The following is a 17,568-nucleotide window of genomic DNA, read 5'->3' as shown; positions in this document are numbered from 1 at the left end:
TTTCCTACAATGAGAGAAAACTTGTAGTATTTTTTTCCTCATTCTGTCATTCCAATTAACATTGGAATCAAATTCAAACAATAATTAAATTATTTTTATTTTGTATATTTTTATTTAAGCATTTATTTGGTTAATTTAATATATGCGTGGCTAGCATTACATTTAATTATCATTTATCATTATCAATATGTATTTTTTTGTTGTATTTTATTATTGTTATTATTTTTTTATTTTCTCAATTGTTGAATATAATTAATACATCTAATAAAAATGGAATATTTTATAAATCGATCGTACTATTTTTTTTTTAATTTTCTTTATGTTTATGTATTTTAGATTATTTATTTATTTAAATTGAATGTGCTTTAAAGAATTTTTGTTTAAGATAAGATCAAATTTGAATAGATTCACATAAAATATGCATGTCAGTTACAAAAAAATGTATGATCAATAATGAATTTTTTCTTAATCAGTTTTAGCAAAGCAAAAAATTTAAAAAAAATATGGTTGATTTCGTAAAAAATGTTACATTGCATTTTGTTAAAAACACTTATACTTAATACATATATTATAATTTCTATACTTTTTTAATCGTTTTTTTTAATAACTTATTAAACAGCGTTTTTTCATTTTTAATATTTTTTGTGAATACTTTAGCATTCGTTTAAATAAAATTAAATTCTTTTGAAAAAATCTAAAACTAAGGAAACATTAGTCCAATAAAGAAACAATTAAAGCAAATCAATATGGAAATTTTTCCTTTTTTAAAGCCAATTATTTAAAAATAAAAACAAATACATTAAAAAATATTAAATTGCGTTTTACATTATAAATAAATAAAATCTCTACAATATGTATTTAATATTATATATTTAAATGTGTGTGTCTTTTATTTTTTTGTATAATTAATATTTAATTAATTTATTATTTTTATGTCTTATTAGGTAAAAGTGAGTATCTTGTCGTGTACAGCAACACTTTGAAATGCTTTGTTGTTTGAATGTGTTAAATAACTAGTTAATTCATAGTTAACTAATTAAAATATTATATTCGTTATAAAAAAATGTTCCAATTTCAGCAACATCAATTAAGTACTATAGTATACACCTATAGCAGACGATCCCATAAGCCTTAGATTCTATTTAATATCCAACTTATATGTAGAGACCTTCTTAATTTTTGAATTCTGAAATAAAAACAAAGACATTTTTAATAAAATATATATAATAAATCCTGTGTTTACATATATATTATAAGATTTTTGAATTTGTTTGATTAGCCTTTACAAATATATATACCTGCCCTTCAAGAGTCATTTTTTCTCAAATTCGTTAAATAAAATTACTAATAATAGGCTGAGTCTGGTATATCCAGCGTTCTAGAAGATTAATCAATTACAATTTTACAATTTTAAATCTATATTTGACAAAGGTTCCTATTACCTAATTATGAAAAATTCTAAAAGCATACGAACGGAATTTGACACAACCAAGTTAAATTTATATTCGGATCCTATTCATAAGGTTGAACCTATTCATAAATATAAATTGTAAATGTATAAATAAAACCTGAATGTAGTTTTTCTAAGCATTTAAAATCCCTGATTCTTGTTAATTTGGTTGACAATAACATTTCGTTAGCAGATTCTTATGTGTATTTGTTTTCACTCCTAATTTTCTTAAACGTAGTTTAAACTGTTAAACCAAATCAAATATTGAGCTCTATTACCATGAACAAACCGTTTTCTTTGTGATACTGATTTGTAAAATTAAATGTGAAATTTTAAAAATATTAATAAATATTAAAAATTAAGTGTTTTTGTTTTAATTAGAGTCCATCTTACCTAATATTGTTATATCAAAGTATCAAAAAACTTAAATATATCATTTTCGTATGAGAGAATTCTCTAATGGGGTGGATGATCTTCTTTGTTGAGAGCATCCTTCGTTTTTACATCGGTGCCTTCTTTTACTGTTTCTTCTTCGTGAGACCAATAACTTGATGACATCGTTAAGCCAGACATACTCATGGCAGAATCTTCCATGAGAGTACTGGAGGCACAGCTTGTTATACTGCCAGACATTTGCGAATTTCCAGCACTTGTCTGGTATGTGGCCGTAGTTCCCGCCGAACTGGTGGTGGTTTGATCAAGAGCACTCATTTGGTTAAGGGATTCGGCGGAGAAATCTTTCGTCATCATCTCTGGTGCCGAGGCATCAAGAGATGTACTACTGGCGCCACCACCCGTTAGAGTGGTTTTTGTTATAATTCGCGTTGTAACGGTTGTGTGTTCATGTCCGTCGGCATCCGTGCTTGTCGTCGTAGTAGTTGTCGTTGTTGTTAGCCCATCTCCTAATGTTACTCCGAATTTAGACATGACATCATCCATGTGTTCCATTTCAATTGATTCAATGCTTTCTTCTCGTGTGGGCTGACGTTTATCAACTTCCAAGGAATCAATGTCTGATTTTGTAGTGCCATCTTTCGAAATGTCAAAACTGTCATCCACACTGCTTGTAACCATGTCAACACTTCGATTCATTTCTAAACTATCTATACTTCCTTTATCCGAATCAGCCTTAGTTTTCGATATTTCACTTATTTGAATGGAGCTTTGAGCCCGTTCACATTCCTGCAATTTTTGTTTAAGTAATGTTTCGATATCGGGAGGCTGTTGACCAGACTGAAGAACTTCAGTGTGTGTTACTGTTCGTGTGACTTTACTGACTACGACTTTGGTTGAGTCTAAGATTTGATCGCGATCACTACCATTTGATTTGTTAGATTCATCGGAACGCGATAGCATTGCTGCTTCTTCCTTGGCTTTGATTTCAATAAGATGAGCTTCGATACAAGCATTTTCAAGTCCTTCAAATTCTTTGAGACTAGATATGGATATATCGTCACCTTGAGCTGGACCACTTGCGCTATTGCGCAATATGTACCGTCTCTGAAAACTACCATTGCTGGAATCGGTTGATCCTTGATGGGTTCGATTACGATTTTCTAATGAAATTGCTTGTTCCAATGATTCAAACTCTTGTAAACTGCTCATTGAGATATCATCATGCTCGCCCCTTGCTGCGTAATAGCGTCGAGCAGCCATGACGTCATATTCGGGTGTGCTAGAGAATGAGTCCTTAAAACTACTGATGCGACTGCTTCCGACCTCAAATTCTCCGTCTTCTTCTTTTATGTCCTCCAAGACACCACCTGTTAGGTCGTATGGATATCGCAGTTGGTTATCAGTTAATTGCATTTCGACCCAACGTTTATTGTTCGCCGCCATATCTGGACCGGAATCACTTTCGTCTTGAACTTCACTACCTGCACCTCCACTGCTGCCAGTTGGAGGACTTTCTTCAAATTCAAAGTTCAAATCATCGCGGAATATTTGCGAGCCAAGCTTTGGATCAGCTGGTGCAGATTTAATTATAATTTTTTCCACTTCTTCGTCATGCTTAGATTCATATTTGGTAGGGGCAATACGTATACTTTTGCCACCTAAATCATCTTCATTGGCTTCTTTGGCCACCTCTTCAATAATTACAAATTCATCCGAAATGTCGGGTTGGTCTACCATTTCAAATGAGTCTGGAGAGTCAGGTGCTTTGTTATAATCGTAGTCGGAATCACCAATTTCGGCTTTTTGTAATTCAGCCAACTTTTGTTTATACTGTTCTTGAACTAGTTTTTGGAAATTTTCTTCCTTTAAATCAATAACCATCTCTTTTTCTTCATGTAAAGGTCGATCGTCGGTGGCTTTGTGCAATTCTTCTTGAGTTTTAACTTTGTACAGAGTTTTTTCTTCGAAAGTGTCTTCTTCTAAAATTGGTGATTTAGGTTGGATGTCCTCTGTAACCATAATGTCTGGAATATTTGAATAGTTAAGCATATTTTGCGATGGTCGTCGTTCTTCCAAAAGACATTCCTCTGCTTCCAATTCTTCAGTTAGACTATCTTCTACAATTACTTCAGCTACAAGTTGTGATGGTGTAAAAGGGCGCTTTTCTGTTTCAAAGCTGTGATCCATTTCGGCAGCTGCTTGCTTTTTCTTCTTACTTTTACGATCTGAGGGTGATCGGAATTGACGAGCATATTCCGTTTCGTAAGGATCTGTATCCGATTCGCTCTCTGATTCTTTTCCTTCGCCTTGTGGTGCTGGTGTATCTTTGTCTGGAATACTTTTAATGTCATCTCCAGATACAGATGTGCTCTCGGAACGCTTATGGCCACGTTTTGTAGGTGTTTCCCCAGGAGGTGTAGTGGCAGTAGAATTTTGGGGAGATAAGTCTCCACTTCCGTCATCCATTTCCATTACGAATGTAGTTTCTTCTGGTAAAGAAGATGCTGCGAATCCTTCAATACCAGCTAGTGAAGAAGCACCAACAGATCCAACAATATCTTCGAAGTTTTCAACCACAGTGTCTATGTTTGAAGTACTTGACATACTAACAGACAGGATGCTACCTTCATCTAAACTAGATGCGTATTTAGAATCATCGATTGAACGTCTAATATCTCCATGATATAAAAGTATGTCATCGGTGTCTTTCAAATCATCTGGTTTGGTATCTTCCATAGGATATGTTAGACCCCAAGTTTTTTCTATTTCCTTTGGTTTTGCATATTCCTCAATTTGCACGGTTTGAATGCATTTCTCTTGATCTTCAAATTCTTCTTCGGATTTACGAGAAACTTCATCAGATTTTGGTTTGAAAATCATTTCTTGCGATCGTTTCATTTGCGACTGCTGTTGTATTTTACTTTCGCTTACAGTATAATCCATTGTTTCTAAATCCAAACTATCATCACTATCTTCCTCATCAGCTAAATCTCGCAATCGTTGAATTTCTTCAGCTTCTTCTGTGGACGACGCTACTAGAGTTTCTGACAACTCTGAAACATCTATGCTGCCCAAATTAGCGGATGTCTCAGACTGTGAATCAAGACTGCGCATGCTTTCATGGGAACTTATGGTTTTTCCTGAACTACTCTCGAACGTACTAACAGCACTTACAAACTCTGTAGTTTCTCTATAAACCGACGATACATCTGCGGCAGTCTGATATTCCGAAGAATTTGCTTGAGTCATTAGGTTTTCAATATCTGAAGAAAGCGGACGACTTTCACTTTTCTCAAAGCTCTTATAATAGCTCTCGCTTGAACTTGATTGGTCGATTTCAGGAACTGACCAGCGATTTTGTGCATTATCTGCGCTCTCAGTTTTAATACGATGTACCACGTCCTCGAAAGGTTTCATTGTTAGTTCAGAGGAAATTTCACCAAAGGTGTCGACACCAGCAGTAGTCGAGGTAATTACTTCTTCCTTCTCTTCTTTAGCTTCGGTTACAATATCGGCTTTTGCTAATTTTTCCTGATAATAATTTTCCATTGAGCTGAAGTCTTCAGCAGTTTCACTAGAAATAAAACCAAGAGAGGCTCGTTCTTCCTTAACAACATGATCATCTGATGAAGTATGAGAATCTTGGGATTCTGCAGTTCCGGTGGATACGAAACCGAGGGAAGTTTCAGGTTTCTTTTCTTCAAATATATTTTGAGCATAATGTAGCATAGCAGCTTCTCGATTTAAACTCTCAATAACTGTGCTAGTTATAATATTTTCTGTCTCTTGATTGTGTTTATCCTGTATATTTTCCGGAACCCCTATAAATGAAGATATGTCATCATCTTCCATTAGCTCAACATTTTCTTCAATGATCTTTTCCGTTTTAATACCCATATCTGAAATCTTTTCTGCCTCGGAACTACCACTGGCAATTGTTTGGGAAAATGAACGGAACTCAAATTCTGAGGGCGACTCTTTAATAGATTTACCGTCCTTTAAAACCGATTTAAGTTCATTTTTAGCAGCATCTAGTGACTCTTGAACTTCCTCGAGTGTTTTTGCGACCATTTCTTCGGTTAAGGCCTCTTTTGTTAAATTACTAAGAATAGGTTGTTGTGGTGAGTGCACAATTTTTCCCGTTCCTGTTGGAGGTATTTCTTTTTCTGTAGTTTCCCATTCACTTTTTTCTAGTGGTAAGTCCAAATCGATTGGTCTTTCGACTTCAATATCCATGGATTCAGATATCTCCCGTACTGAATCATCTTCCCCCGTGGAGTGAATGACTTCCAATGGTGCTGAACTAGTAGACGTAGTTGATGTTATAGTTGTTGTAGTAAAACTTTGTTCTGTACTTGTTTTTCGTAAAGTTCCGTCTTCGACAACTGCTCCAGCTGACGTTGTTGTTGTCATTGTGGTAACTACAGTTGTCGATTCAATTGTTTCTTTAGTTAGAGCGTCCTCTTCCAACAAATCATTTCGGGTCTCTGAGCTCTGACGACGAATTCTTGTGCCCGCTTCTGGTTCCGTAGGTTTTATTGTAACATATTCCTTGAAGACGTCGTTTTCTTCGTCAGAATCCACTGAGAACTCCTTCATCAATGATATGTCTGTTGCTTCAATGGGTTCTCTACACATTACTGCGGTTAGCGGCTCATCTGCTGCCCCTTCACTGACACTGAGCTTAGTGGGCGTTGTTTTAGTTATAATATTGCGGCTAGATTCTCCTATATAGAAACTGGTCTTGCGTTCGGTTTCAACATTTCCATCATCGATTGATAATTCACTAGGTGGGTCTATAGATTCTGTTGCAGGATCTTCAGAAGTAGTTGTTGTGGTCGTAGTGGTTGTTGTAAGGGGGTAATCGAGCTGTTGAGATTTCATTGAAATCGATACAGACACCGAAGGATCATCAGTTCGAGAGGTTTCTTCAGTGTAATCGAAGCTACGTAAACTTATACTATCGGATTGAGACGGTTGATGATGTTGTTGTAGTTGTTGTTGATTTAAAGTGTCAAGATTCTTAAATGAATCTGATGTTTTCATTTGGGAGCGTGGTTTCGGCACGGGAACTACGGAGATATCCACATCATCTGATAAGTCAAATGACACTTCCTGTTCTTCAGCTTCGTATGGCATTTGAGACGACATTTTTTCTTCTTCATCATCTTCTGTGGGCGTAGAAATTCTTACCGATCGGGGTTTTGGTTTCGGCACATCACCTATTAGTGCGCCTAAATCAGCATCAGCATTATCATGACTTAGCTGGGACGATGTCGTTGTTATTGCAGACGGTGGGACGGGTGTAATGTCTGTGGATTTTGTTTCTACAAAAAAGTAATGATTGTGAGAACAGAAAAAGAAGCATCTTAAAACGTGTCGTAGTGAAGTTACAGAAAAACTAAAACTCAAAAATAAAATCATAAATAGTTATAGGAAAGAAAGTAGTATACAATAAATAAGATAAGAATATCGGTGATTATGATACATATAGTGGGTTGTGGAGTTAAAAGTTATAGAACAAACGAAAATAATTGTATTTTATATATATATATATATATATATATATATATATATATATATATATATATATATATATATATATATATATATATATATATATATATATCTTTTTCAACATTAGACTGGTATATAAAAGAGAATTATTCAATCAATAGAAATCGATAATTATTTCAGTTTTTATATTTGGCTGAATAATTCTCATATTTTTTAGTATTGATCAGAGTGATCTTCTAAATATTTGTATTACTAAAAGTAAACATAATCACAATTTTGATTAAAATTTTGAATATTTAAAATACAAGTACTTTTTGTGTTGAACTTAATAGAAGGAAAATTTAATGCAATCATGCCAATTGTTTTGAATAAATATTGTTATTTAGGATAAACATGCTACGGCTCGTAAAAAATAAATTAAACAACTCAAATAAATAAATAAATATTATGAAAATGCATTTATGTACGAATCTACGCAATTAGAGCTCAATATTATTTAAATCTGACAATTGATTCAGTATTGTAATTCAAATGATGTATAAATATATCTTATACATATATAAGATAACAGCATATTACTAATAGCATATACTACATGTACTGGGTATGTATATATATTTAGCACGTTTGTATGTACATATTAACTATATTACTCGATCGTTATTACAAAATAATAAGAAACATTTACTTATACTTAAATTCTAATTTGTTGCTAAATATATTATTTTACGCTTAAATACATATTTATGTATGTTATTTTATTATTTATGTTTATTTTTGGCATATACCTGCTGCTATTTCTTGAATATCATTATCTGGTGTACTTTGACCAATATCGCCCAATGTATTCGTAGTGGGCGATTGACTATCATCCCAACTTATTTTAGAAAAATCTCCTTGTAAGTGACTTATCTCATCGTCCGGCACAACACTTTCAAATTGTTCATCAAATTTTGCCGCCTCGATGTCTACGTCCTGAACATTTGATGATATTTTTTGAAATTTATGTTCAACGCGTCGTGTTCTAATTGTACTACGATCTTCTAAAACATCGTCAACTAATGAATTTGGGAAAATTTTAATTAATTTAAATATAATAAATTATATCGATGGCAAAATATTGACACCATTTAATTAAGAAAATGATGTCAATCATTATTATCTTCATTATCACATGTTTTTTAAAAATTTTAATTACTTGTGTATATCGTTTATCAGAACCTTTACTACGTAGAAACATATTTGTGTGATCATATATGTATGTATGTAAGTATGTACATTAGAGTGTCTCGAGGAATTGCCTTTAAGAATGTAGTAATATCTCTCAATCGATACGTATTAATATACAAAACACGAGGAAAATAAATTTTTTTTTTGATAGGGGCCTCAGTTCCCTACCAGCGATTGAAAGCTTTGACCTCAGTACATTATTGGTTTTAAATATTTTGATTACTGGGAAAAATTGCAAAATAGATTTAAAGTATTTTTCGCTTTTTTTTATCGAAATAGCGAAAATTTACGAAATTTTTAGCTTATACAGAAAAATATTAAAAACTTGTTCGATATTTGGATTATTTTGGAATTTATATGCCTCTTAAAATGAACTAAAACTCGTTTTGCGGATCAAAAATATTCTAAAAAAAATCGAAAAGATTGCAAACAATTGTTTAAATTTGTTGTACAGAGATAAGGATTTTCAATCGCTGGCAGGGAACTGAGGTCCTTTAAAACAATATTTTTCTCGTTTTTAGTACATTAATACGCATTGTTCGAGAGATATTCCTACAAAAAAGTGGTCCACGGAACACCGTAATGACATTAGGGTATAAGCAAAATTAGGCCCTATCACTACATTGTAGCCTGTAGTGTTCCAATACAAAAATATTTTACTCGAGTCATTTTGGTGCTAAAACTTTCTAAATGTTTTGGTACTAAATTTAAAAGCCTTTTCTACGGGTAAAAGTCGTGGGTCAAATAATGATATTTGTTTATAACAAATTTCGAGTTTATATTAAAAATTTAAAATTTGAAGCCGCGGAAACTTTTTTAATGCTCAGAAAAGTTTGATATACTTTTTCAATGTACTTTTCAATACTCTATATGCAATAGGGTGATGGATTATTCAACATTATGCAAATAGTTCAAATTGGTAACATTTGAAAAAACCGGTTGTTTTTTTTCAAATTTAATTTTTAAATTTTAGAGCCTTTCCTTTTAGGAGGAATTGTTAAAAAGGGTCGAATCATCGGCTTACAAAATCCTTATTTTAGGGGTATTATTATAAAACGCAATATTTAAGTTCATCCTAAATATAGGATATATCTGATTAACTATTTACTATAGTCTAAGGGTTTAAATTTTGGAATCAATGTTAAAATAAGTATCTCGAATTATGTACTAATTAAAAAAAAATAAGCTAATACATTTTTTTTTTATATTTACACTTTAAATTAATACTAACATAACTACTAATAAAGAAAAACTAACATATTTCAGATCACTATTTTTCAGAATTGTTTATTTAAAATGGATCTATATGGGATTGTGTGTGTAGATGTGTACGTGTTAAGAGTACATTTGTATATTGTGTATTTGTATTAAATTTTCTGATTCTGACTGAATTTCTGAACGAACAAAGATATTGTTCATATATACTAACAAATTGTGTTTTTACCTTGTGCCACAGATGTTTGAGTAGTTGTGAATTTAGTTCCACACATTTCATCACCATCTTGTGGTAACATTTGGTTTTTTTCTTGTGTTTGTTGTACGGAATATGTTGTTAAGGTTGTTGTTGTTGTTGCCGATGGACCAGCAACTGTTGCAATGTGTTCGTCCGTAAAACTCAAATTGTCATCGAAAGATTTGCCCGACATTGATTCAATTGTTGGTGACTTAATGACATCCAAGCCGTCAACGTCATCGCATGTTATGGCATAATTTTCACTTTCGGAATTATATTCCGCTCTAGCATTATTGTCAACAACAACATTGTACGTTTCAATATGATCACGATCTTGTTGTTCATTGACAAACTGAATACTCTCTTCAAGAACATTGTCAACTAAAACGGTTGCTTCACGGCGCACATTTTCAACATTCGACGATAGTGATTTTGCCATTATGGAATCGGTATCAATTACAGATTTGTCATGTTCATGCTCATAGTCATCGTCCTCTTCCTCGTCGTCCTCATCATCGTCAACATGATCATCACGGTCTTTCTTATCACCATCATCATCATCTTTCACATATTTCTCAATTTCTTTTTCATATTTTAAAATGCCTGGAAAACAATTGCACATTTGGTTTTTATTGTTTCGCTTGGGCGTTTTTCAATATTATATTTTGAATAAAATAATTTTATTGAAAGAAAAAAATTTAAAACTTAATAAACGCAATTAAGAGAAAGAAAAACACGTTTAAATCACGCGCATTGTATGTTAAATTAACGATATTAGTAAGAAATATTTGCAAATGAAATGTGCAATGGAAATTAAACGAAAAAACAACAACAAGAAAAATATATAATTAATAAAATCTGTTCAGGATAGATGTAGCATCCGGACCCGTTTCTAAATCCAAACCTCAGTTATTAAATAATTTAGAGTTCTAGTAATATTAACAACATACATAAATAAGTATGTATGTAGTATATGTATACCAAATCTGGTGAAACAAGCGCAGTTCAAAATTTTAATTTGTTTATGTAGAGTCAAGCTACAGATGACATTATTGATTCTGTGGCACGAGATTTATAAGAAAAGTGAAGTTTTAATTCTATAGTATTAGGAATTTAATTTGATTCTCGAAATTACATCGAAGATATGTCAAATCATATACGAAAATTAATTTTTTTTGGGAATTTTAATCATATCTTCGATATTTATGGACCGATTTTTTTATTTAATAAGTATGGCCTATCAAATAATGATAGGTAAGATTTTTGTAAAAAATGAGTTATAACCCTAGTGAACATTCAAATTTCGAAATTTAAATTTTTTTTTAATCATAAACTAAGTAGCTATAGTTTTGAATTATAGTAAATAAGAAAATGATATTGACTAAAAAATCAAAGTCAAGATTAAATCAAGATTTGGTATAAGAGTTTTTACATTTATTCCGTGAAATATTTTACTAATGTGAACATTGTATTAAGCGTTACTTGTTTAATTTGTAATTCTTTTCCAAGATCATATATTTTTAAAATAAATTTATACCACAAAAATTAAAAATAATCAAATTACAAATACATTTAATTTATTAATATATTTAAATTAAATAAGTAGTAGTTGTTGCGGCCGATGGTGATGGTGGTGTTAGTGATGATTTAATGGTGTTGTAATGATAAATGTTTGTGTTTTTACTCAAAAGAATGAAAATTAGTAATTATGCTGATGTGATTTAAAAAATATATTTCAAAAAGCATTTATTTTATTATAAATATTTACACATTTTAGTAAAAATCCTCATAAAGAATATTTGTACGTGGTACTGTCACTGAGAGAAAAATAACTTGAGTCTGCGGTCTAAAACCTATGCCAGATAAAAATAAAATATATAATACATATGTATGTATACTATTAATAGGGTGGCCTCAAAACTCAAAAAAAAAAAAAAAAAACATAAGAATTCATATGATTTTTTAAGATCATTATTTAGAATTGTTTGTTCTGTTACGAATATTTAGTGAGCTGGATCAAATGATAAGGTTAAAACGGTCGATTATTGATAGCAAACACACTTCAATCAGCAGTCAACGCAACTGCATAAAAATTGATATTATGAATGGCAACTTTCATTAGTTATCATAAAATTATCGATATTGTGTCATCTGTGGTTATTTTGACAGACTAGCAACTGAAAAATGTAAACAAATAATAAAAGATGTAATTTTAAATTAAAGTTGAATTTGTGAAAAAGTTATGAAATAAATTCAGAAGTGAAGTGCACATTGAAAATCCTTTTAATCAAGTTAACAACCACTAATAGAAATGATAACCGAACCACTTCAATTTGGGGAGCTTCAACTTCTATAGAACCTAACATATTCTCTCCAAGTAATGTAGTTCTTAGGATTTTGTTTTAAAAATAGTTTTGAAAATCATGGCCAAAAGTTTTGAAAAGTTTCAAAACAAAATTTCTAGTTGTCAATTTGGCAACTGATATTTGCAGCTGTTTTTTGGCAGTTGCCATCTGTAATTTCATTTTGGCAACTGACAACTCAACTAAGTTCGGTTGCTATAGATAACATACCCATTAGTCTCTTAAAAAACTAAACTAAACTATATACATATTATAAAACTATTTTGCCAAGGCAAAAGGGCCTACATCTAATTATGATTCATTATATGAAATTTGAAACAGATATTCAGATGGTATATTTATATAGTCTTGGGCCAGATATAAACTTATATTCTTAGAATATTATAATGGATTTCGGAAGCGGCCCTAATTTATTTTACAGTTAGTGTGGAAATCATTAATGAATCTATTCTAAAACGAAGTATTGAGCTCATTTAAAGTGCTTGATCTCAACATTTCTTAAGTTTCGAACAACATTTTATGAGATAATTTTAATACATTAATATTTTTTGATTATTATTATTATTTTACACATAATATAATAAAAAATAATGTATGCTATTTTGCATAAGCTACTTTAAATAGTATATATTATATTTATCAGGAAAAATTGCATAAGTTTTGAACAATACTGTATGTGCGCTATAAAATACCTTTTTATGTCAATTGTAATATTCAAATTGTACAGTTTCAAGAAACCATAAATTATTAATTAAATTAAGGTCTTATTTTATGTAGATTATGAACAATATTTAATTATTTATATTATTAATCATTTTTATATTATCGTACATAAACTAACGAGAATACTTATAAATATGAAGCTCTAAATGCGTCTAGAAAATAAAATTAAAACTACAAGCAATATGCATAATTATACAAAAATAATAAATATTTACATATGAATGTTTAATGTTATTAAACTATTTACAATAAATTAAACATTTCAAGCGAAAACAGCATTTAACAAAAATTTTAATCTACAAAATAGCGAAATGAAAAACTATATTTAATAGACAATCTATCATACAAATTGTAGTACCAACATTTCCAGTCCTAATGTATTTACGATATATTAAAAACAAATATCAGACAACTTACAACTCATACAATAGATCATGAATTAAACATATTAACATATGTGTGTATGTTGGAAGGTTTTAAGAAAATGTCGAAATATAAACTCACCTTGTGTTGCAATTGCTTCGACAGATACAATTGGTTGTGGTTCGGGAATGTATGTTTGCAGGGTTTCTGTAATTGAATAACAAGTATTCGCGTGAAATAGAGAGAGAGAGAGAGAAAATGAAAAGAAGAATTATTAATTACAGTTATAGGCAATTTTATATGATAAACACATACATTTATACATAAATATCAATAAAATCAAACGATATAAAATATAAATAGACGATTTTAACAGTAACGAAATTTCTATCAAGTTACTTAACTGAAATTATAACAAAATAAATTATGGTTAGATAATAACTGATGTACAAAGTACGAACGAAAAGTAAACGAAACGATATTGTGTTAATGATGTGAATCCAAAGACATTTTTTCGAAATTAGTATTTATTGTGGTAGTATCCATAAAAATCCTTAAAAACTAGCTGGAATGTGTTGGTTAGTAGTATTAATGGTAAATAAAACAATATACAACTGTACGACAGTGAATAATGGAATGCATGAAATAATGAATGAATTTTTTATTCTGGCTAATTTACATATTCGAGAGAATAAAGTTTTTTTGCTTTTTTCTTTCGCTTTCGATACGTTGAATTTTTACTTACGAATTGGTTTTGTGATTGAAATAAATTTTAGATTTGAATTAAAAATGATTATTTGATTTGATTGAAATGTTTGGATTAAAGTTGCGGATTTATTGTATTCGAAATTATTTGCTGCCTCTAGCGGCCGATTCATCTGACTCTACATATTCAATGTCAGTGTGAGATTCGCGTAGCATACCCTTTATGTGTAATTTCTCGGCATCGATATTGAAGCTATTGCTACATTTTTCGTGGACTGTTGTACAGCTCTCATTTAGCATTTCGCTTAATTCGTTGCAAACACAGTCAACTGTTGGTTCACTGTTATTCATGAATTCTTCTGCATCTGAAGGGAATTGAACGTCTTCGACATCTGTCTGCTGCTGTTGTTGATTATGATGTGTGATTTGACAAGTTTCCCGGAAAACATGAGTATTTGCTGTTTTACGGCTGTTATGCTTGGCACATGTCGCCGATCCACAGGTCTCTAATGTGACCACAATATTTTTACTACTGAATTCATAATCTTTTAAGTTGGTAGTGTTCGTGTCTATTGGAGGTAGTTCAGCATCTGATACATCATCGGCTGTCATGTCTTCTACATCGGTTACTTTCTCAGAATGAGACTGATAAGATTGGCGGTTGGCTTCAAGTTTCTTAACACATTTAAAGGCGCCGACGGATAGACCACTTTCACTAAGATCCATATCTTCGATATCAGTACCGCCGCCGTCTTCTCGAGTAGTTGTTTTTGGAGTCTCTAAAAATTTAGATTTACCTTTGGATTGGGTGCGAGTTTTCGATTTCTTTTTTCGACTATTTGTTCCGGCCATATAAATTTCCTCAACATCTGTGACCGACTCAGCATTGGATATAATCTCTAAACGTTTGCTTTGCTGAGTTTTAAACACTTCGTTTGCTACAGTAACATCAGATTCCACTAGTACGTTGCTAGGCGAAGGAGATGGCGAACATGATGGAATTTCAACTCCAGATACTTGAATATCCAAATCATCTGCACAAGAAAATTCCTCAGTATCCGTTACACATTCATCTTTTACAGCTGCATATATCCCAAATTGATATTCTTTATCCATTGGCATTACACTGGTAATGGTGTCTCCAAATTTGTTTTCTTGAAGCATTACAACCTCTCTTTGCGGTAGCGGTATGGCGTTCAGGTCAACAGAATGTGGAGCTTCGTTGTCAGATGCTGCTGTTTCGGACATATCGTCACAAAACATGTCTTCGCAATCTGTGACACATCCGCCCTCATCACGTGTAGCCATAACGACAGCTTGAGGAATTGGTTGCTGGTCATCATCACCATCAAAACTGTCGTCATCATCACCTTCTGCCACCGAATCATCAAATCGTTCAATATCGGTTAAAACTTCCTCCTTCTTGTTTTCTTTTACTTCTAAAAACATTTTTCTGCAAAAGCCACCTTTCGGAACTGCACCTTGCACAAATGGATCGTTTATAAGCTTGGTCCTATTTGTGGTATGAATGAATGCAACATCTAATGGTGGCATACTAGCACTACTAAGTAGATCTTCTTCTGAAATATTTCCTTGATGTGATATAGATTCGGAATCTGAACATGATATTTGGCAAATTTCCTCATTACCAGATAACTCTAGAACTTCATCTTCAGACATGGCATGCAATTCCTTTCCAGTAACATCGGATATAGCCGAAGCCATATTGCTTATATCACTTACAACTGAAACTTCGTCGTAGTCATAGTCGGAGTCCTCGTGATCTTCAGTGTTTACTGTCGTGTCCGCTATGTTAACTCGACCTTGTTCCACAAACGTCTCATTCAAATCAACACATACTGATTTCACGTATTCGTTTTCTATTTCAGACTCTGTATTATAGTCTTCACAATCAGTCAAATAATCGCTAAGTGTATTTAGATTTTGGGCTTGCAAAAAATTACCAGATTTGTGCTCTACCATCTCCTTTAAGCCATTGCTAGTCGATATTTGTTCTTGAATGTCATGTTGCAAAAACTCCCGCAGCGAAACCTTTAACTCGGGATAAACTACACTTTTATCATCCTCTTCACCTAAATCGCTATCATTATAATCTTCAACATCAGTCACGTCGCCTTGAGTATCTGGTAAGCCTTTCGTTATTGCCACGCTATTCTTCGATGATCTTCTTGATCGAGGTCTCTCTATATCTGCGTAACTATCAAAATCTTCAACATCGGTCACACCACCTCCAAAATTTTGATTATAGTCCATATCATTACTATATGAATCGGAATTATCCTCAGAATTGGACGAAGATGATGTGTGGTGGTGTTGATAGTTATTCGAAGAATGAGACTCAGCAGTAACTGATATTTTTGGTATATTTGTGGACATATTGATATCGGTATTTATTATTAATTTTTTTCGTTTTTGGGAATTTTTGTACTAATTGTGTTGCTTTTAGTGGAAAACTTTTAGAATTGTTGTGTTGTGTACTTTCAATGATTTTCTATGTGAATTTTTCGGGGAAAAAAACAAATAAATAAAATGATTATAGAATAGAAAATGGCGAGCAAATAATTGTTTCATTACGCCGAAGGAAGTTGTTAAAGTAATCTTGTGAACTTCATTACATAAAATTAGAAGTTGTCATGTCATTTAAAGTGGGATATATTTAAATTATTTCTTTAAAACTCGTTTACTAATCCTTAATATTTCGAAATTCGAAATTAAATATTAATGAACAAAACAATTGCACTTTCAGGTTATATTTTACTAAGCGATGCATACTGTACTTATATATGTATGTAGGTATTCAAATCAAGCCCTGTATAAATTTTAATTATTAATCTTTTCTCAAGGTTAGATTTTTATAAAACAATTAAGATGGAATTTAAGAGATTTATTTATATCAAATATGGACCGATCATAATGAAATTTTGTACTTATATTTTTGTATATGAAACTTATTTGGATTGAAGGGGTTTATTAAAGTTCGTTTTGGGAAGTATTCATTATTATATAGTATTCTGAAATACTACACGATTTCCGCGATTTCAGAAATTTATAATTACATTTTAGGAATTTCTAATTATGTTTCAGATATATAAAATATATTTAAACATAATATTTTCGAAATTTCTAATTCAATTTCAGAAAATTCCAATAATATTTCAGATATTTCTAATTATATTTCACAAAATTCTAATTGCATTTAGAAACTTCTAGTTGTATATCAGAATTTTCCATATTTATTTCAGAATATTCCAAATATATTTCAGAAATTTCTAATTGTATTTCCGAATTTTCTATTTGTATTTCAGAAAATTTACTTGAAAATTCTAATATAAATTTCTGAAAAATAA

At 31.5% G+C, this 17,568-nt stretch overlaps 1 protein-coding gene across 9 annotated transcripts in view; it reads right to left on the bottom strand.

Annotated features, from left to right (window-relative positions):
- Positions 1–216: 216 nt before the first annotated feature.
- LOC119606780 (titin homolog) overlaps positions 217–17,568 on the bottom strand; it is a 55,361-nt gene continuing 38,009 nt past the window's right edge. Inside the window, exons 2-7 of one of the 9 annotated variants that reach the window (XM_037960718.1) lie at positions 14,419–16,712; positions 13,637–13,702; positions 10,038–10,649; positions 8,152–8,421; positions 1,844–7,173; positions 217–1,186 (exon numbers count right to left, since the gene is read on the bottom strand). In XM_037960718.1, coding sequence (XP_037816646.1) covers positions 1,907–7,173; positions 8,152–8,421; positions 10,038–10,649; positions 13,637–13,702; positions 14,419–16,597 — 8,394 coding nt within the window. In that variant the 5' untranslated portion in view covers positions 16,598–16,712 and the 3' untranslated portion in view covers positions 217–1,186; positions 1,844–1,906. Of the gene's footprint in view, positions 1,187–1,843; positions 7,174–8,151; positions 8,422–10,037; positions 10,650–13,636; positions 13,703–14,240; positions 16,713–17,568 lie in introns of those variants that run through there. The other 8 variants (XM_037960888.1, XM_037960802.1, XM_037960568.1 and 5 more) reach the window with 8 other exon arrangements.

Source organism: Lucilia sericata, unplaced genomic scaffold, assembly GCF_015586225.1.
Source record: "Lucilia sericata isolate MDLA Ls3-8-SP2 unplaced genomic scaffold, ASM1558622v1 Contig000000F_arrow, whole genome shotgun sequence".
Lineage (NCBI taxonomy): Eukaryota > Metazoa > Arthropoda > Insecta > Diptera > Calliphoridae > Lucilia > Lucilia sericata.
Note: the sequence above shows the minus strand (reverse complement) of the source record. Positions and strands in the feature narration are given on the sequence as shown.